The 22,003-nt window shown below is 35.0% G+C and overlaps 1 protein-coding gene across 1 annotated transcript in view; it reads right to left on the bottom strand.

The window, feature by feature from the left end:
• Positions 1-9,465: 9,465 nt before the first annotated feature.
• hwt (SH2 domain-containing adapter heavyweight) overlaps positions 9,466-22,003 on the bottom strand; it is a 251,695-nt gene continuing 239,157 nt past the window's right edge. Inside the window, exon 9 of the mRNA XM_089094872.1 lies at positions 9,466-20,309. Within this exon, the coding sequence (XP_088950998.1) occupies positions 20,090-20,309 (220 nt within the window). The 3' untranslated portion in view covers positions 9,466-20,089. The remainder of the gene's footprint in view (positions 20,310-22,003) is intronic.

Below are 22,003 nucleotides of genomic sequence, written 5' to 3'. Positions count from 1 at the left end.
ATCGTTTTTTAGTTAATGCAGCTTTTATTTTGGCTCACCGACATTGAATAAGTAAAAAAAAATTTCATAAAAATTTTACTCTTCTTTTGCTAAATGGCTGTCTCTAAATTTGGTTCTGACGTAATTTACAAATTAACTTACGTAACGAACTTCTATATTCGTATATTTTTCTTCTGACAAAAAATACAAAGTTGCAGATTTTTACAGATATCAGCTTGAAGCCTATGTAATAGGGTTTTCTTATACGCTGAATCTGACGGTGTGATTTTTATTAAAAATTGTTCACTTGTAGGGGATGTTTCCCCCCCCCCCTTTAAAAAATCAGGTAAATTTTCTCAGGCTCGTAGCCTTTGATGAGTAATACTAAACTTAATAAAATCTATATATTTAAAATCAACATTATAAGCCCATTCTTTTGATACATTTATTGACATCAAAATTCCGTTTTTAAAAGTTTCGATTACTATTGAGCCGTATCGCTTGTTTTTTTTATTGTTTTTTTTTATTACGTATATGTTATTACGTATATGAGGGGGTTCTCCCCTTAGTCAATACGACGCTCTTCACGTTAAAAGTAAAAACAAAATTTTAATTCACAAACCCCTGAATCAAAAAGGCCGTTAATTAGAATAAACAGCTCTTATGAAAGTAATAAAAAATCTTTGGCTTAAAGAGCGAGGCACTGACTAGAAGGTGAACCCAATCATATAGCTAATATTTTTTGTTCGTTTTAAGTTTTTATGTTGCTCCTTACTTTCAGTTGAAGAACTTGTTTTTTTATATTTAATTTCTGATTTTTTTTTAATAATGATGGGAAATCCGGCGCCCCCTTCATAGCAAAATCCCTTCCCCCATGAAAACTTCCTTCATGAAAAGATCCTCCCATATAACCTCCGACCCACCCCCACCCCCCCTACCAGAAAAAATCCCCCTTAAAACGTCTGTATACTTCCCAATAACCAATACTATATGTTAACGTTGGGTAAAGTTCATAACTTTCAGCCCTCCCACTGGGGGCTTTGAGGGATTAAGTCATCCTAAAAGACATAGTTATAACATTTTCGACCATGTTAAACAAAATGGATATCTCAAAATTTTTATCGGGTGACTTTGGGAAAAAAATGAGTGTGGGAGGGGGCCTAGTTGCCCTCCATTTTTTTTGGTCACTTAAAAAGGGCACTAGAACTTTTAATTTCCATTTGAATGAGCCCTTTCGCAATATTCTACGACCACTGTGTTAATACGATCACCCCTGGGAAAAAGAAAGAAAAAAAAGAAAAAAAAAACAAATAAACACGCATCCGTGATCTTTCTTCTGGCTAAAAATGCAAAATTCCACATTTTTGTAGATAGGAGCTTGAAACCTCTACAGTAGAACTCTCTGACACGCTGAATATGATGGTGTGATTTTCATTAAGGTTCTATAACTTTTAGGGGGTCTTTCCCCCTTTTTTCGAGAATCAGCAAAATTTTCTCAGGCACGTAACTTTTGATAGGTAAAATTAAACTTGATGAAACTTATATATTTGAAATCAGAATTAAAATCTGATTCTTTTGGTGTACCTATTGGTATCAAAATTCCGTTTTTTAGGGTTTCGGTTACCATTGAGCCGGGTCGCTCCTTACTTACAGTTCGTTACAACGAACTGTTTGATATTTTACCATTAATGGAGAACGGGGTAAAGCAAAATTTAAATGATTTCTTAGGCGACAGTGCTTTTCTATTTACATAATTTAAGAGAGTAAAAAACGGGTATAATTTAAATAAAACAGTGGAAAAAACTGACTAACAACAAACTTTACATAATAAAAGTCTAAGTATTTCGACTGCACGTCCGGGGGCCTTTATCAACGGAAAAAAAGTTGAAGTTAAATTAAATTAATCGCAGCATATAAAGAAAAAAGACAAAAAAAAAAAAACAAATAAATAGAAGTCACATCTTATTAACCTCCAAAATACTGCAATAACTGTAAATAGCCTGAATAAGCACACAGAAATGACAAAAGATTTTCTCTGGTACAGTTGTTCCGCTATTTTATTATAAATTAATTAAAAAAAAACTTTCCAAAAATAAGTTTTTCAAAAAAAATTAAAGGCCATTTTAAAATTAAGCTCAGCAGATACAAATACCTTTTAAAATTCAAACTCAAAACGACCAGAAATTACTATTAAAGAATAAATAAAACCCAAAACGAACAGAAATTAAATAAACAATCATAGCAAAAACATACAACAAGTAATAACATAAATGAATAAATAGATCTTAAAGCGAATAATGCATAGATTTATAATGAAAATCCACCTTAAGATGAAAAAAATATTTTCCTGTTGAAGTACAAATGAAACTTAAAACGAACAGAAGTCAAATAAACTATCAATGCAAACAAACATACAATAGATATTAATGTAAATTAATAAATAAATCTTAAAACGAGTGAAATTTATGTTGAATATGCAAATCAAGCTTGAAACGAACAAAAATCACCACAAACAGGAGTTTGGGTATGACCTCCTTCTCTCACTGTAAAACTTTAGAACCTACTGCGTCACTGGCACTTTACTGAAAACCAATTTTATGACAATTATTTTCTTTTGTACTTAATATTGAAAACAAATATTTTCTTTTCCAGTTCTTACAGCATTGAAAATAAAAATACAATTACAGTGAAATAAATTCTTGAACTGATGGATCTTTCAACAATTAATATCATTATACATCAAATATTCAATTTGATGTTATTTATACTTTCCAAGACTGTTCAATACGCATATAGTTTTCAGTAAAGCGCCAATGACGCAGTAGGTTCTAGACTATGCATCCAATACAAATTTTAAGATAGCTATTTTGTTTAAAATAGTTCAAAGATCATATAACAAAAATACCGGTGTCAACACAACCCACCAGGGCCCGGGGGCAGGTGTCGTAAGTTATGCCCTGAGGCATATATGGGTCTTATAGAAGGGATGCTCGCATTGACTTCAAAGAGGGATCATTTGATTGGGAATTGAAAGTTCTAGTTCACTTTTTAAGAGTCAAATGAGATTGGATGGCACCTGGCCCCCCCACCCTTCCACGCCCTTTTTTCCTCAAACCCATCAGATAAGAACTTTGAGATAGTTTTTTTTAAACAGTTCAAAGACAATATAACAAAAACTCAGGTGTCGTCACAACCCCCCAGGGTCTGGAAGCTGGCGTTTTAAGTTATGCCCTGGGGCATATATTGTTCGTAGGAAAGGGATGCATGTATATAATTCAAAGACGGCTCAATTGATATTGAAAGTTCGAGCTCATTTTTTAATAGGCAAAAGAGATCCGAGGGAAGCTATCCCCCCCACGCCTTCTTTTTCAAAACCCATCTGATAAAAATTTTGAGAAAGACATCTTGTTAAAAAAAAAATAGTTCATAGATCGGATAAGAAAAACTCCGGTGTCAATACAATCCCCCAGGGTACAGGGGATGGCGTTATAAGTTATGCCCTAAGGGCTTGTATGGTTCCTATGAAAGGGATGTTCGCATAAACCTCAGAGAGGGCTCATTTGATTGGAAATTGAAAGTTCTAGCTCGCTTTTTAAGAGTCAAAAGAGTTAAACTATTCTCCCCCCCCCCCCCCCTCTTTTTGCCCCCACCCGTCCGCGACAAATTTTTAGATTACCAGTGTTTTTGAATTTGTTGAAAAATTAGATAAAAAAAACGCCCTCCAGAGCCCGGAGGCTAGGCGTTGTTAGTGTTGTCCTGGGGGCATCTATGGTTCTTATGAAAGAGATGCTCGTATAAACTTCAGAGGGTGGCTCATTTCATTGGAAATTGAAAGCTCTAGTTAATTTTTCAAGAGTCAAATGAGACCCGAGGGTAACTAGCCCCCCCCCCCACACACCCTTTTTTCCCCAATCCCATCCGATAAAATTTTTATAATAGCCATTTCATTAAAAATAGTTCAAAGGTCAGATAAGATAAATTACTGTGTCGACGGAAACCGCCAGGACCCGGAGGCAGGCGTTATGAGTAATGCTCTAGAGGCATATATAGTTCTTATGGAAGGGATACTCGTATAAAATTCGGAGAGGGCTCATTTGATTGGAAATTGAAAGTTCTTGTTCACTTTTTAAGAGACAAATGAGATCGGAGGGCAACTAGCCCCTCTCCCCTTTTCCACACCCTAAATGTATCAGATAAAAATTTTGAGATAGACCTTTTGTTAAAAAAAAATTCAAAGTTCTGATAACAAAAAACTCCGGTGTCGAAACAGCCCCCCACGGCCCGGGGGAAGGCGTTGTAAGTTATGCCCTGGGGGCATATCTGGTTGTTATGGAAGTGATGCTCGTATAAAATTCCTAGAGGGCTCATTTGATTGGAAATTGATAGTTGTAATTCACTTTTTAAGAGTCAAAAGTGATTGGAGGGCAGCTAGCCTCCCCCCACACTCCATTTATTTTTTTCCAGAGGCACTTCATATAGAAGGGGCCGTCGTATAAACTTCAAAGGGGGCACATTCAATAGGAAATCAAGAGTTTTAGTGCCCTTTTTAAGAGTCTAAAGTGATCGGTGGGCAAATGCCCCCCTCCCCGCCCAAGCCCTTTTCCCCAGATATATCTGATAGAAAATTTGAGGTAGCCATTTTGTTAAAAATAGTTCAAAGATCATATAACAAAAACTCCTTTACGTATGGTTATTTCGGTAAAAATAGTTCAAAGATCAGATAAGAAAAACTCCTGTGTCGACACCCTTCCCCCAGGGCCGGGGCAGGCGTTGTAAGTATTACTCTGGGGCATATATGGTATTTATGGAAGTTATGCTCGTATAAACTTCAGAGAGGGTTCATTTGAATGGAAATTAAAACTTGTAGTTCATTTTCTCAGAGTGAAAAAAGATCAGAGGGTAACTAATCCCTCCCGCCCTCCACGCCTTTGTGTGTATCGCATGGAAAAACCCATCCGATAAAAATTTCAGGTGACCATTTTGTTAAAAATAGTTGAACCATCAGATATTAAAACTCCAGGGTCAACACGACCCCGTAAGACCCAGGGATAGACGTTATGTTATATTCTGGGTATATATAAGGTTCTTATAGAAGGGATACTCGTATACACTTCATAGAGGGCTTATTTGATTAAAAACGGACATTTCTATTTCACTTTTAAAGAGTCAAAAGAGGCCGAAGCTGAATCTAGTCCCCCCCACCCCCTTTTTCCCCAAACCAATGCGATAAAAATTTTGATATAGCAATTTTGTTAATAATAATTCAAACATCAGATAATAAAACCTCCAAGGTTGACACAAACCCATTTTTTCACTTTGATATTGTTACTTTGATATCAGTTTTATTAATTTGATGAATATTTGATTTTTTTTTAAAGTTTGATTTTTAAATAAGGAATTATTAAAAACTTGAAATTTTTTTGCAATCAAAAATGAACAAAATTAATTTAAAAAAAAACTTTCTAAAAATAAGTTTTTCAAGGAAAAATAAAGGCCATTTTAAACTTAAGCTCAGCAGATACAAATACCTTTAAAAATTCGAATTCAAAACGACCAAAAATTACTATTAAAGAATAAATTAAACCCAAAACGAACAGAAATTAAATAAACAATCATAGCAAAAAGCAAACAACAAGTAATAATATAAATGAATAAATAGATGTTAAAGCGAGTAATGCTTAGATTGAATTTGAAAATTAAGCTTAAAACGAAAAAAAATATTTTGCTATTGAAGCATAAATGAAACTTAAAACGATCAAAAATTAAATGAACAATCAATGCAAACAAACATACAATAGATATTAATGTAAATTAATAAATAAATCTTAAAACGAGTGAAACTTAAATAGAATATGCAAATCAAGCTTGAAACGAACAAAAATCACCACAAACAAGAGTTTGGGTATGACCTGCTTCTCTCACTGTAAAAGTCTTAAACCGACTGCGTCATTGGCGCTTTACTGAAAACTATATGCGCCTTGAACAGTCTTGGAAAGTATAAACACCATCAAATTGCATATTTGATGTATAATGATATTAATTGTTGAAAGATCCATCAGTTCAAGAATTTATTTCACTGTAATTTTATTTTTATTTTCAATGCTGTAAGAACTGGAAAAGAAAATATTTGTAATATAATCCGTTTTCAGTTAAGCGCCAATGACGCAGATGGCTTTTGTTTTTTATTTACAGTTAGGAAAGGGGGCAGTATCCAAACACTTTTTTGAAGGGAAACTATATTAGTCTTTAACAATTTTAAAAAGAGCTAATAAATTAAACTGAATATTTGATGTATAATGATATTAGTTGCTGAAGGCTCATCAGTTCAAAATGTTACTATAATTTTAATGTTTATTTTCAATATTAAGCACAAAAGAAATTAAAATAGGCCTCCAGTTTAACGCTGAAAAATCTACTGTGTTGTTGTTTAATTCAAAAGAAAGTGAGCACGCACCAGTTCAATTAGGAAATTCCGAAATTGAGCTAGTTAATCCTATTGTGTATCAGGTCTGCCGTTCGGGCATTCAATTACTGAAACCCGTCGGCTTCTTGTTCCTCACTTCTCGTATTGCTGCAAATAATCAGACATTCGATCACCGGACTCAATCACGACCTTTTAACACTACAGTCTTTCCTCATTGGCTGAATTTGGGTCCATGCCGACAAATTTTTATTCTAAGTGCTAGGCATAATCATAAAGTTGCATATTATGTCTGATAAGCTGATTTGTCATCTTTCGTTGCTTTACCAAATAGTTTTTTGCAGTGGCGTAGTCCCGGATTCTTTTTGTTTAGGTCTTATTTTACCGATCCTTAAAAAAGGGAAGGATCCATATGAGTGTTCCTCGTTCTGACCCATAACTGTTTCAAGTGTATTTGCTAAGATTTTTGAATTGCTTATAATTAATAGTCTACGTTCTACTTGCTATACGCCTCCTTATTAGTTCGGATTCCAGCCTAAGCTGGGATATTTCCATGTTCTAAAATGTTTGTGTAATTTATTGATTGATGCAGATGAGTCTGATGGGACCCTAGCCCTTGGAACGTATGATGTTAGTCAAGCGTTTGCCTCGCTATTGCATCCCCAAGCAATGAATGAGCTTCTGAACCGTGGAGTATCGCCTGATTTATTTAGACCTATTCTTTACATGTACCGCCATATGAAAGCTAAAATACGTATTCCTGGAAATGATTTATTCACCAATGAAATATCAATTCGCATTGGGGTTAAACAGGGTGCGATTACTTCATCCACAATATATAATAATGCAACGTTGCCAGCTCAGTGCCAACTTTCTTCGTGTTGTATTTATAAAGGGATGGATTTATCAATACTTTGTTATGCAGATGATGTTCTTAATGTTAGTAGGACCACTAGCGGGTTAGAAAAATGTTTCCAAGAAATTTCTGAAAATTACCTTGAAATTGGGCTTTCCCTAAACGCAGCAAAATGTGAAGTTTTGATTTTCAATGAGTTAGGTGTGACAAGAGTTGATGATGCATCTATAGATTTGAATCGTACCGGAGTAAATCCTTTTGATAAGATGACATATCTCCCAATTGGTCTCCCAGTTGATACGGATCTTAAGTAAATTAAGCAGCTAATTTTGGAAAATATGAAGAGTAAAATTCGTCGTTCATGTGGTGCGATTGTAAATTCCTAATTCTATTTGAATAGAGCCCTTCTTGCAAGGATATTTAATAGTGTAGCCCTGCCACATATTCTTTATTTAGTGCCGTTTTACCGAATATTTGAATTTGATCTTCTTAGAATGAAGCATGCGTTTTTTAGATATGCTAAGTTTCTACTGCGAGTCCCCCCGTGAACCCGTAACTCGTACCTTATAAGAAAATATAGCCTTATCAGATCCATGTGTCAAGCTATGGGAGCTCAATGCTCATATGTGCAGTAAGGAAACTGGCCATGAATGGCAAAATGTCATTTTTTTATGCTTAATGTTGGTTTTTGCTTTTGATTCTTTGATTTTCTTCTCTTTTCTTTGTTGTGAAAGTAATCCATCTTTCTTTTTTCTTTTTGTATGAAGGGTCATAAATAAATACATACATACATACATTATAGGTTCGCAAAATATTTGCTGCGGGTGCCCCCGTGGACGAGCAATCGGTACATTTCTAGGAGGTTTAATATAATTGAACCAGAGGATGCTATAGGAGCACACATCCGGTGTTTTAATTTGAGTATTTTGCGGCCACCAGTGGGCTTTATTGCTACGACTGTAATGGACTGTCAAGTATTGTCTTGTTAACTTTGTATGGCTTTTTATATTTTGTGTTATTTGTTTTGAAGTAGTGTTTTCTTTTGTTTTCTTGTTGTTTTGCTCCATCTGCCTTTGTTTTGATGGGTTAATGAACTATATATATATATATATATATATATATATATATATATATATATATATATATATATATATATATATATATATATTATCATTATTATTGTATATATATCATTATTATGTCCATCATTATTCGTTCGCCTGTATCCCGTGATGAATATTAATGCACCTCCGAGCCGTCAGCCATTGTTTGCACCAAGCATAAAACAGTCCTTGGTATCATAAGATTTATTGAGGGGGAGGGGGTTCCTAAAACCCCAGAAAAGTGTATTTGGTTCTGAATTATATTAAACCCCTTACGACAGACCTCAGTCGCTGTTTCACCCCTTCCTGGCGTACGTGCCTGATTCCTTAAGTCTAAAAGCTAATGAAGAAAAATAATACAAATCTATCAAGTGGAAAAACACAAGCTTCTGATTTAAATATAGGTATAACTAAAAGTTAGTAGAAACATTTCTTATGCATTTGGAAGTCAAAAATAGTGAATATTGTTTTTTACACGGACATTATCAATACAAATGAGTAGGGGCATATAAGCCAAACAGTCATAAAACTAAATAAGCCTCCTTAGTAGCCATCAACTCCTACTTCAGGATTCACAAACTAATGCTATTACTACTAACAACTCACTACAGCACCAAGCTGCCTGAGGCCACACAGCTAAACACACTCCTCCTCCGTCGCAATATATTTAAAGCTCCCTCTTTACACCCTCCCAAGAAGTTCTAATTTCCATTAAGTCCTTTTTTACGACCTCTTTCCACCCCATTCAGGGATGACCTGCTTTTTGTTTTGTCCTTGATGGTTGCCCAAAAAGGATGATCTTTTGCAACCTGTGACCCTCATCAACAGAATGTGTCCTAGCCCTAGAAAACTTTCCTTAACCTTTCTCTCATTTTAAACCTTGAAATCGGGGAAGAAAATGATTTTCGTACAGCATACTGTTTAAAATACGGTCAATCAGATTCTCAAATCAGTCAGAAGTCCATGGATGTTCATACTAATATTTTATTTCTATTTAATTTTAGATCTCGGAAACTTTTGATGGCAATTGTATATCAATCCCTGTTACAGTTTCAGAAAAGTACAATTTGTAAACCAAAAAAAAAAAAAAAATGATATAGGAATATCCGTTTTAATTATCAACAATGTATACATACATAGAAATATAATTTGGCACGCTATGTTTTTCTACAAAATATTACAAACATTACACATAACATAATAAAGATGACGAAACATCTCATCTCTGGTTCCAAGTGATAAGATATTCCAAAATATATAATACAGTTTTCTAAATAGAACTCCCCTCATAAACCCTTTAGCTTATCATCCAGTCATTTAGACACACAGATTGCCCAATTCCAGTTGGTTTTCTTCTTCTTCTTCCAGTTCAGGTCGATAAAAGATTCACCATTAAAATTCTCCCTCATCTCACTTTTTCCCATTAAACAACCTGCAGACGATTTTAAACTAACGTACATAAATCTATACATTCAAATCTAAATTGGGCATACACATTGACGTGGAGCAATTATGTCACTGGCCAAAATGCTTATGGGGCAGGGAAAAGATTTTACCAACAGGTTGGGCATTTTATAAGAATAACTTTACCGACTGATATTGAGAGTTCGGTAATCACGGCAAAAGCGGCAAAATAACTTCAGTACTTCAATTTTATGACCTCAATTTTTCCTTTGCCGACTGGGTTGTTTCCCTGCTGATATTAAATGATCCTGACTCATACTGAACTTCTATGGATACCAAATTCTACAGACCGATTGAGCTAGTAAAAGTATATTATTGAATTCCAAAAACTTAGAAAAAAACCAAAAGGTTTGAAGAGAGATATTTTGGCAGGGTGAATATTAAAAAAAAAACTAGGTAGTCAACTTAGAACTTCTGAATTGCTAAAAATTGTTTCAATCAGGCATAAACAGGCATAAAAAAGTTGTGGAATAATCACAGGTAGGCCTAAGCACATCGTATGAGAAAGATAATTACTGACAATTTTTTCTAGATAGTAATAAACAAAAAAGAAAATCAATGAAAAATTCTTCTCCGACTCTCATGGTTTCTTCCATACTTACTGTGAAGTAGTATGCCTCTGCAACTAGTTCATCAAGTTGGCAAAAAGAGGCTTAACCTCAAACATCCTCTGGTGATTTTTTTTTCCAAAAAACGCAGAAAATTCCGGAAAGAATATATTAATGGCCCAAGAAAATGTAAACTTAGGAACAAGTGCTGAAAAAACACTCGAGGAAATTTGAATATGTCTAAAAATATTGAAAACAATCCCCTGCCAAATGATTTCAGCTATAATTTCAGGTGTGGAATCTAGTGTCAAATTTCGGACTAAATTATTTCAGAAGCAAATGAGCTGGCGAATTAAATTTGGAGGCAAGGGAACGAGAAAATGTGGATTGTTGTTTTACTAGCGATGTTATGATAAACCCAATGTGCTAATAGAGAGTCCACCTTTCATCTACCATGGCCTTCGTTGTGACGTCCATAAAGGAGATAGTGCCTGACAAGCCTGGATGACCAGGCTTCTGGAACTTTGTAAATATTTATGTAAATAACGTGATTTCTCTTTCTTTTCCTTTCTTTCTTTCAATTTCATTTCTTTTGCATCTTTCTTCTAAATAAATTTTGTCATTTACGTAACGTATATTAAGCATTATTTTTTACTATCATTTTGGCCTAAGGTAGCCGGACAGAGCGGAATTGGACCCCTCCTGGAAAAATTTGCAACCCAATCAAATTGACTAAATGAAAAGGGGGTAGACGTAGATTCACAAGATTAGCATTAAGAAAGAAATAAAAAAAAAAACAAGTAAATGAAAAATCGCTCGGACACATGTTTAGTTTATGAATTATTTTTAACTGGACAATCCACACCTTGCATTGCAAATATATTAAACCAGGAAGACACGTCAGACTGCAATAGAAGTACCTTCAGACGAAACTAAATCCTGAAGACATAAACAAGGCTGTGTGAAGGCAACCCAATATCTTACAATTCATTTTTCCAGCCTCAGCGTCGGCTGACTGTCTCAGAGATAAAGGGTTTATTAACGAACCCTCCCAGGGGACTAGTTATCATCGAAAGCTGTTGAGTTTTCGTGGTTTGACTGGGAAATTTGACTGAAAAAACAGTGGAATTTACCTTCCCTTTTGCCAGCGAGTTTGTCAATCAAAGTGGATGGCACCATAGGGAAAACCCAAAGAGAGCACATTACTCAACTGATAATTCCTTTGAACTGATTTTACCATTTTTCGACCAGCTAAGCTAGAAAATTTTTAGTGACTGCCCCTTCTTAAACCTTAAGAAAATTCTGCTTGGTTTAATCGAAAAAGAACGAAAAACAAATTCACTCCTTAGGGTTATGTAAATGTAACTAAAACCGAATATCTCTATCTCCAGCACAATTCAGGGGAAGTTAGTTTTTTTTAACATTTCTGAGAAATTTGGTATCGGCCTTTAGTTTTCAGTCGTTTATTCACATCTTTTATCCAAGCTCTAAGAGTTATGGTAAGACTACCCAATCAATTACAAACAGTTCGAACGTACCCACTAAAAAGGTTTATATTGGACGAGACAGGGTGATTCATACAGCATCTCCTTAAGCCCGTTTGCTTCGCTGAACATCAATTTCTATTCATCGTGCCTATGAAGCAGTCAGTGCTGCTTGTAAAAGAGGAAGCAAGTTATGAGTGGTAAAATGTTTAAAAGAATCGCAGTTTTCAGCCATTAACAGAGCAAATGTGTTTCAAGGAGGAAAATAATGAATTCATTTTGATTTCCTTGGTGTTTTGAATAAAAATATTCATGTAGATTAGGAGGGAAATGTTCCTAAAAGTTTTGATACAATGGACATGCAAATGATACAAGCGCTAAACAATGTTTTTCCAAGGATAAGCTTTTTCAAACCCCACTTTTGGAATTCTACCAGACCGAATCCAAGATTTAAGGGGGCCCGGTAGATTTAGGTAGTTATTATGTGCTGCTCCACTAAGATGTACGTTAGCCATAATTGGGGTGCAAAGTTGTTTTTTTTCTGGAGGGATCTAAAGGTCATCTTTTGAACGTTATTTGGTTCCAATACACAAAAGTACCCTTTGTGAAACACCCTTTCGAATATCAAGGACTGGCTTTGGCCCCCTGAACTCTTCCCCTCCCGATTGTAACTAGTGTTTCTATTTAAAACTATAGCTACAGCATGGGTTTAAGTTCCAAATTACAGTACTTCCGTCGTAGTAAAAAAAGAATAAGAAAAAAGTGATTCCAAATTTGGAAGCATAACAAGGTTCAACAACTCTAATTTGCCGACATAGGTATGCATAACTACGGTTCCAGAAGCATTAGCATAACCCTAAAATTATTTGGCTAATCTAATTCAAAGGCGTTGTCCTCACAGATGTTTATTACTTGAATGCCACCCTTGTTGGTTTATGATCATTCGTTCTTTTTTACTGGAGCATTTAACAAAAGAGGAAGGGGGAGGGGGTGATGGCAGGTACTAAATCTTACCGAAACATATTTTCAAATATATTTCTTCGCGATTTTTATCATGAAGTTTACAAAAAAAAAACTCTAAATTCAGATAGTATCTGCAAATCTTTTTTCGCCAGAGAATAAAATTCAACAGTCATTTGCAATTTAGCAAAATAAAAATACATTCAATTCAAATGAAAAACTTAAAAAACTTGCAATTTGAGGCTACTTTGTGTTGAAGAATATCTCATCTCATGTCGAAAAGAATAAAAAAGGATGTGCTAAGCAGTTTCTTAGACGTCCATAACTGATACTGCGAAGCCAATGCCTTATACGCATTACTGATCTCCAAATATGAAACATGCAAGTATTGTGTTTGGATGAGGAGGGAAGAGGGAGATTAAGTCTAAAATCACAGAAAATACAGAATTCATTCGGAAAATGCAAGAAATAAAAAAAGGAAAATATCAAGATTTCAGTAGAAGGAACGAGCTCTAGGCCAACCATCTTCTTCATGCCTAAGAGAATTACTCTCGACCAAATCCATGTAAATGTATTTCAGAACTTCTGAGTTTAAAAGTAACTTTAGAACCTGTATCCGGGACGCAAGCAGAAATATATGGAGGAGGGCATAACAGTCTGTCAGGGGAGGTGGAGCATTTTGAGAGGAATTGGGACAAATTTAGAGGACAGACAAAAGAATAGGTAAACTTTATAAATGTAATTCTGTGAAGGAAACGTGCTAGTAGTAAGTGAGTGCCATTACCAATGTATTATAAACAAAGAACTATTAGCTAAAGTCACCTGTTAAGGAAGGAAAATACATAGTGAAAAAATAAACTTTTGTTACTAGAATTTAGAAAAATTCACTGTCGCTAAATGCTTCAAGTATTATATATATCTTCCCAATTCCTCTATAAATAGAGGGACACAGAGCTTAAGAGAAAGGAAAGAACTTGATGGGCAATATTCCACCTTTCAGCCCCCTTTACTTCGACCAGAACACCAAAAGCATCTGCATTTGCCACATATACAATGTCCGATCATACATTTTGAGGTATGGCTCTAAATGCTGGTTCTAAACTTTGGTTCTAAATGATGTACGTATGGAGATATTGTGTATAGGAGGGGGACGAAGGAGAAAGTCCGTCATTACATTTATTGACTTTAAAAAAAAAAGTGATGCTAGTTACTTTATCGGATGCATGAAGGGTGACAATCCCAATGATATGTGCTTTTTCTAAACACTTTATTTTAAAAGACATATCCTATTGAATTGTGGAACTAAATTTTTGTGTCCAAAATGCGACTTATTACATTAATATAATATTTTGTATTTAATTGTACATGTTTGCGCATGATTTTCATAACCTTTTGAGGAGAGGAGGTAACTACGAGAGAGTGGGAAATTTCTCATTTTTTTGCTACTGAGATGACCACTAAAACTATGTAGCTCCTATGCACAAAATGTTAGGGTCCATTTTCACGAGTATGAGAGATGGATACAAATCCTGTGCTTTCAGGCTGAATTTGTTCAACAAAAGTATGTTTTGCTTTCATCCTTCCTGATCCATTTATTGCTGAATTTGACAAATAGCTCTATTGCAGCTCTGCCTTGAGACTAGAGTAGAACTGGATGTAGAAATCTACCTCTTTGTTGAACAAATAGTTGTTTTCACAAGGATGGGAGACGAACATTAGTTCAACTGCCATCCTCATGACAATGGGCCATTATTTTGTCAAATCAGGAATATCATAAAGAGTTTGGGTTTGTTGCTGATGTGAAGAAACAATTAGTTATGTAGATTGACAAATAAATGCCCAGTCTTACTTATGGAGAATGAGCCTAAGTTACATATTAATCCTTATACTGCACTACCTTTAAGACTGACCATGCTTAACAAAAAGCGGAAACAAAAGGCAGCACAAATATTTTAATAAACATCAGTTTTCTGGCTCATTACGAATATCGTCAGGCGATTACAAATTTTTCACCTGGTGACCAAGAATCTATCCGTTGGGGAAGCCCACATTTCTGATTGCTATTTTTCTTTGCTTTAAAAATTATCGCCACCGACAATTAATACTACCCCCCACAGTTAAGAGCATAATAATTCAGATATATCTTTTTTTTAAATTTCATTACTCCGTTAACATGTAATCAGCTGTATCACGATGGCTACCTCTTTGACCTAGCCTTGATCCCTGAGCTAGTGCAGCATGTAAATAAAATGAGACATGTAAAAAGGTGCTACTAATTCAGAACAATAGACAACTAAATTCAGTCACGATATATTGCATGACCCGCTTTTCGATAGTCAATTGAAATTTTATACCGTTTTATGGCGGCAAATTCGATTGAATTGTGTTTATAGCCATATCGCGTTAACGACACCCAGAAGACTTTAAAAGTTAGGATAATTAATGAAGAAGAACTTAAAAGGAAGTATTAACTCGCTCACCATCCCTATCGCCATTTAAGCCTGTGAAGCTTGGGCTCCTAAAACAGATGATCGGAAATACTTTGCTGCCTTCAAAATCACAGCGGACGTAATGCTGAGATCACTTGTCATGATAGAAAGCTTCTCAAAAGTCTCAAGGTAAAATATACCATCCTCGACAGAATAAAACTGCGCCAGCTGAGATGGATAGGATACACAGGCGTATGAAAGCCCTTGCCTCCCAAAGATAGTCTTTGAAAGCCATGTGCATGGTTCTCACCCTAGAGGACGCCCCTCAAATAGATTAAAAAACAATTTTTCGTCACTGAATGCACCGTACCATCTCCGCCTGGCAGAGGATAGAAGTTCACATAGGATTTACATCAATAGACTGGTGAAAGAAGTGGTCCCAAAACGACCTTCGAGGACGGATAGGACTTAGGTAAAAAAAAAAGTCAAGTAAAAGGTAGTATTATTTCCGTATTGACTGATCTCTCTATGCATTTGTTGTGTTTTTAAATGTTTGTCTACATTCGATCAAGTTTAATCTTGGTACTGACCCTGAATTTTATCGAAGTGTCTGTGGTATTTTTAACTCGTTTGCTTTGCATTTTCTTTTGCTTTTGTTTATGCTCCGTATTTTTCCTTTTTTCTCTGACGGATTTTTCAAATCAATTTTGCTTTCACATTCACTTTTCACAAAATAGTTCCACGATTTTACGACATTTGCTTGAAGGGTTTAGCATAAGAGTGAAGTAAATCCAGAAGCCACTGCTGCAAAGGTCACTCGCATGAGCCTTTGGAAGTTAAAAGAAAAAAGAATTTCCTAAGCCTCAAGAAGAAAGGATGTCGAATATCTCGCTAGCCAATATGCTATTTAAAAATCTTCAATTTAGTAGGTGTTTTTGAGAAAACAGAAACAGATGTTAAAGAACCACTAATTCCATAAGATTACCCTTTTTATAGAAATTTCAGGAAATGTAGATATTCTTTTAAGCATCAACTTTCTTTTTTTTATAATCAATTTATAATTAATTTCTTTATTTTCTTTCTGTAATTAGAGTTTACAATTATTTTCAATTACAAAATGGGAACCAAGACCAATAACTAATTTCGAATTATTTTCAACTTAGTAGTTTTTTTTTTGAGAAAATGGAAAAGACGTAACAGAGCCTTAGTCTAATAGGATTACCATTTTTATAAGTTTTGTAAAACATTTTATAAAAGATTGTGTAAACAATCTTTTTTGTACGATTTTTCATTTTTTTTATATTTATTTTAGAAATAATTTATCATTTTCTGTCTGAACTCAAAGCTCACATTTGAACTCAATTTCAAACTGGGAATCGTGCAAAGGATAATTAGTGATGTCCTAATTCAATTTAGCAACAACCCAATGGCTGGACTTTAATAATTTGCAGTAAATGCTGCGTATTCTTTAGCTGTGGTAATTTTGGCGGCCTCTTTTGCGGTGAAGAATCTAAGACCTGTTCTTGCCGCAGAAATTTTGGTGAAATTTGAGGAATTTTTTTAGTATTTTCAATCACCGCTAGATAAAAGTTACAATCAAATAAGAATAGGGCTAACAGATATTTTCTTACTCAACTCGGGAAAAACGAGATTTGACAGCAGCAGTAATACACTTCAAAATTATAAACAGTTAGTGTATGCGTCAATCCGATTGCATTACTGTTAACAAATATTGACTTTAGCTAGCAAATATATGACATGCAGTATCTAATAACAGGTAACCAGTTTGCAGTATTTTCTCACGGAAACACAAGTTTCATATTCATAAAAATTATAGCTCGACAACAACAACAATAATGTTTTTGACAATAAAACACAGAATAATTGAAAGGTAACACCACAGGCTATTATTTCAATAAAGTATTTTTGTACCGGAGTTTTAGGCATTTGCAAACATTTTATTGGTAGTTACGACAAATTTGACTTATACCAAGTCTCGTGAAGACCTTAAGTAAGGTAAACTTTGTAATAGATTTAGATACCCTTGACAATAAATGGACCTTAAGTAACAATTTAAAATACTGGCAATTTTAAAAATTGATTTTGTAGACAGTTCAATAAATTGCTTGTTTTGATGCTGAGTACTCCATTTGTAATTTATTGTATAATGATAATCACGTAGGTACAGTAATAATTTTTTTTTTAATATACATTGTATTTCAGTTCATGCAAAGCACTCCCCTTCGGTAGCAGTGTTTTTTGGCCATCGTTCGTTCGCCTAAGAGCTAAACGGCTAGACATACTTGCCAACCTTAATCGCGTGTTCACAATAAATGCCCTAAATCTGCCAATTTTCCATCCCTACATTATTCAGTTTCATTAGCTTTTTAGTTCTTATTATTGAGTTCACAAATATCATTCATATCTCAGTTTATTTAAATCAAGACTTTTGAAAAACTATTTTTTACATAATTATAATGTAATTATAATTTTAAAAAATATTGACAAGGCTAAACTATTTTTAGGAAAGGGATGCGTTTCTTATTCAATTAGGTGGGTAAATTGACGGATAAACTGCCTACTATTAAGGGCAAGGGCAAGTTATTCCCTAATAAAACAGAAGAGCGTAGTTCTTATTTTTGATCCTTTAACACAGTTTATATAATTATCCAGCATGATCATTCTCTATCTCACCCATTATAAAAACCCGGACCGGGGTGCGAGTGCTCCGGAGAACGATTTTGCAGATATAAACATAAGCGAAGTCAGATATTTTCACGGGTAGACAAGTCAGACGCGAAACAATCGGAAATAAGTGGAAACCCGCTATTACGAATAATGCACTTGGTAACCATTTCCCATTGATAGACGCAAACACACTGATCCATAAGTGAAGAAATAAGTGGGAGGAGCTTTTTGTTCACACCGAGAACGAAGACCAGAAATGATCTGCGATAAACTTACTGGATAATTCTATAAACTGTGTCCTTTAACGAGACTGATGAGGCTAGGCTTGCGCATCATGTCGTAGAGACCAAGAGACTTGTAAGCTTGAGGGAGGGTGAATTTAAGGTCACTCATCTTGATTTTATTGTTAGGTGGGCAGTTTCTATCTCCAGACTGCAACAAAGGGTGATATTTTCATTGATAGTGTTGGGAATCTTGACAGGTTCATTTTGCTTATCAAGCATTGTGGTTTTTGTATCCATTAACTACTTTATTTGACACTAATAGGGTTCCTAATTTAAAAGTTAAAACTTAATCTTCTAGTCAATTTAACTTCACTTTACATATTAATTTTTGCGGTGATAAAGCATCGATATGTCTCTCTATGTATAAACATATAGATGCTATATTGTCAAAATAGCTCTGGCGTTTACAGTTTCTTACTATTTGAGTTCCTAAAATACATTTGATAACTAATTATTTTATCTATATAATAACATATTAGTACAAAATATAATGTGCTGTTTTTATGGATATAGCTTAGTGATTGAACTCTTAATAAACATCCTTAAAAGCTGCAACCAATCTGGCAGGGTTTAAGCTTACCATCTGTGAAAACTTTGGTTCTGATTAATCAATTTGTATTGTGTTGCTATTGGGGATGTCGAGCGACAGTTAATTTACTATAAACAGAGTTGTGATGTTTGTAACGGGTCTTTCTTCAGGTCAAGATGTCCTATAAGCTGACCTTAAGTTTTGAAAGACGAAATAGAATTAATTGGAACACCTACTACATCATTAACGAAAACAAGAAAAAATATATTGTAAACAAATCAATTGAAGCAAAAAAACTAAGTAACCGATATTTACTGTTTAAACAGCTAAACTATTGAATCTAACGCTCGAGTCTTAGGAAAAATAATCTTGAACCGACAAGGATGTATATACATAGGCTATTCAAATCTCAAGACATCTTCACCGAAAAAAAAGAAGAAAGAAAAGCGGGGAGTTAGATTTAGAATGTTCACAAGGGCCAGATCTCGGGTCCCACTCCAGAAAAGTACGTACCCAATTGCAAGAAACGAAGGTCTAAGCCCCGTTCAAGCGAAGAAAAGTTCATTTAAAAATGCTCTTTGTAACTCTATATGAATTTTCGGTCTTCATACTTATTCAATACACATCGAAACACGTGAGTACTGATCGAATCTTCTTAAAAAGGAACTAGAATACATATGGAGGGGGAGGTCTTATGGCTAAAAAAAATATAGGTACTTAGGCCTATCTGTTATAGTGACTCCACTCAAGAAGTGAAGTTAGGTTAATTCTAATGAAATATACCAAAATATGATGAAAATAGAATACTTTAGAAACAAATTAGGGCTATGCATTTGTATATTAGGGGGAAGTGGGTAAAGTATAGTATATATGCATGCAAAATGTGTTAGGTACAATTATTCTGTATATTATGAAGTATGAATTGCTCTCCAACTTCACACTGTCTAAATACTTCACCCCAACACCCCTAGTGTGCAAATATGTAGCCCAAATCATATTTTTCCATCTATTCTGTCACTTGTCTTTATCTTGTCTCACGCTAAGCTGAAAGAAACTAGCGAAAGGAACCGGTTCTTCAGTACGTGAATGGATGGAGAACTCGGGTGGGGTTGCTATAACAGTTAAGTACCAAAATGTATTCTCAAGACACTGTAGAATCGGTCTGAGGGGTCCTTCAGATCATAGTTTTAAAATGTAATCCAATTGCAATACAACTAAGCACCAGGTCAACATGAAAGAAATACATTATGGCCTGAAATACATTCGTAATATTTATGGCCGGATTTATTCAAGCTAAACGAGCAATTTCCGACAGCATTGTCTTATTAGCAAACGGCTTAAACGCTATAAGCACTGGTCTATCACTGGATAAAGAAGACAAATGTGCTCTGCACCTTTGATAGGAAGTTTGTTCAATGAGTAATGTCGTATCATCTCAGGTATTGTTTGGAATGGCTTGCTAAATTGTCCTAAAACAAAGTGTTCAACACTTATGTCACAAGGGCCGATGTTTTGTGTCACTGAGGTCCGTTGTATTCTCATGTGCATGAACCCTCTGGCACTCCTAAAATAAAAACATTAATAAACAAAGAATAGAAATTACTAAAAATGCATAAAAAGGTACGAGTTAATGACGAAACTTTAAAAAATGAACATTTATAATAAAATCAAAGTTAGACTACTAAAAAAAAGAAGCAGAAAAGAAATACAAACAATAGATAGAAACAGAGAGGGGGATAAAGGGAGAAAAGGAGAGGGATGGTGAAGAGACGGGCGTGAAGAGGGGAATGACAACTTTTTGGGATTAAACCTTGGAGCAGCTCTTCCTTAAAAATTGACACGATTTATTACTGGTGGTTTCGGATACGTTTTGAGAACCAAGCAAAGTTTTGTTCTCATCGGCTTTAATAAGAGGAATACGCAACTGTCTCATATTTTTGGTATAATCGCAAAATTGTTGACATTGGTGCATAAGATTTTTAAACGAAATGCAGCAAAATTCATCAAAACCTCAATTTTCAATATAACTAGACAGTGGTAAATTCTACAATTTTTTTATTCGTAGCCTGGGTATAGAGAAGCAGAATATATCAGAGCATAAATTTAATAACTGTACCACTTTGCAACCCTTGTGTACCCCAGAATCGCTGATCCATCCTACACAAGCATGATCGCTATGGAAGAAATGGTAAAATTGAGTAATTTCTCAAGCATTCCCTGATAAACACAAACGGAGCGTGTTCTGTACTTGATTGAAAAAATCTTAGATTCGAAAATCAAATTTTATTTGTTGACATGCAGTAAAGTAATATTTAATCAATGATTTGCTTAAATGTATTGAAGCCCATAAGCAAACAAAATGTAAAAGGAAGTTACATGTACCTATCCAATGGTTATATTTGTAGCAGTCGGAAGTCGCTTTTTACTTTTATTTGAAAACTAGCTGTTGTTTTCTAAATGCTGCACAAGGTCTGCAAATTGAGCTATTTTTCTGAATAAAAAAACGCTATGTGCAGCTCACGAAAGCCGCAGTATGCAACTAAGCCAGATCTGAGACTTAACGGAGAGAGTATCCAGGGATCGTTGAGTCCCCCTACTTTGGTAGTCGTATTGTGAAAGTGATTGGAAGGCAACTAATACCCCTTCCACGCCCACCATTTCCCGAAACACATCCAATAAAAATTTTGAGACAGCCATTTTGTTCAGCGTAGTTGATTTCCACATAGAAATTAAGTTTTTGAGTTGGACACTCCCCCACAGCCCTCAGGGCAAGGGTTGTAAGTTATGCCCTGGAGGCATATAAGGCTTTTTATAGAAGGCATTGTCTTAGAAACTTCAAAAAGGGCTCCTTCGATTGGAAATTCAAAGGGCTAGTGCCCTTTTCATTGGTCGAAAGTGATTGGAGGGTAACTAACCCTCCTCTCACGCCTACCATTTTCCCAAGCACATCCAATCAAAATTTTGAGATAGCCATTTTATTCAACGTAGTTTTAAGTTCTGGAAATTAGGTCTTTGAGGATGACAACCCCCCCTCCAGAGCCCCCAGGGCAAGGGTTGTAAGCTATGCCCTGGGTGCATATAAGGTTTTTATAGAACGGGTTGTCGTAGGAACTTGAAAAAGGATTCATTCGATTGGAAATTGAAATGGTTGGTGCCCTTTTTAATAGTCGAGTGATTGGAAGGCAACTAACACTCCTTCCACGCTCACCATTTCCCAAAACACATCCAATAAAAATTTTGAGATAGCCATTTTGTTCC

The sequence above is a fragment of the Artemia sp. Qi Xiang Cuo genome, chromosome 9 (genome assembly GCF_049724085.1).
Source record: "Artemia sp. Qi Xiang Cuo chromosome 9, ASM4972408v1, whole genome shotgun sequence".
Taxonomy (NCBI): domain Eukaryota; kingdom Metazoa; phylum Arthropoda; class Branchiopoda; order Anostraca; family Artemiidae; genus Artemia; species Artemia sp. Qi Xiang Cuo.
Note: the sequence above shows the minus strand (reverse complement) of the source record. Positions and strands in the feature narration are given on the sequence as shown.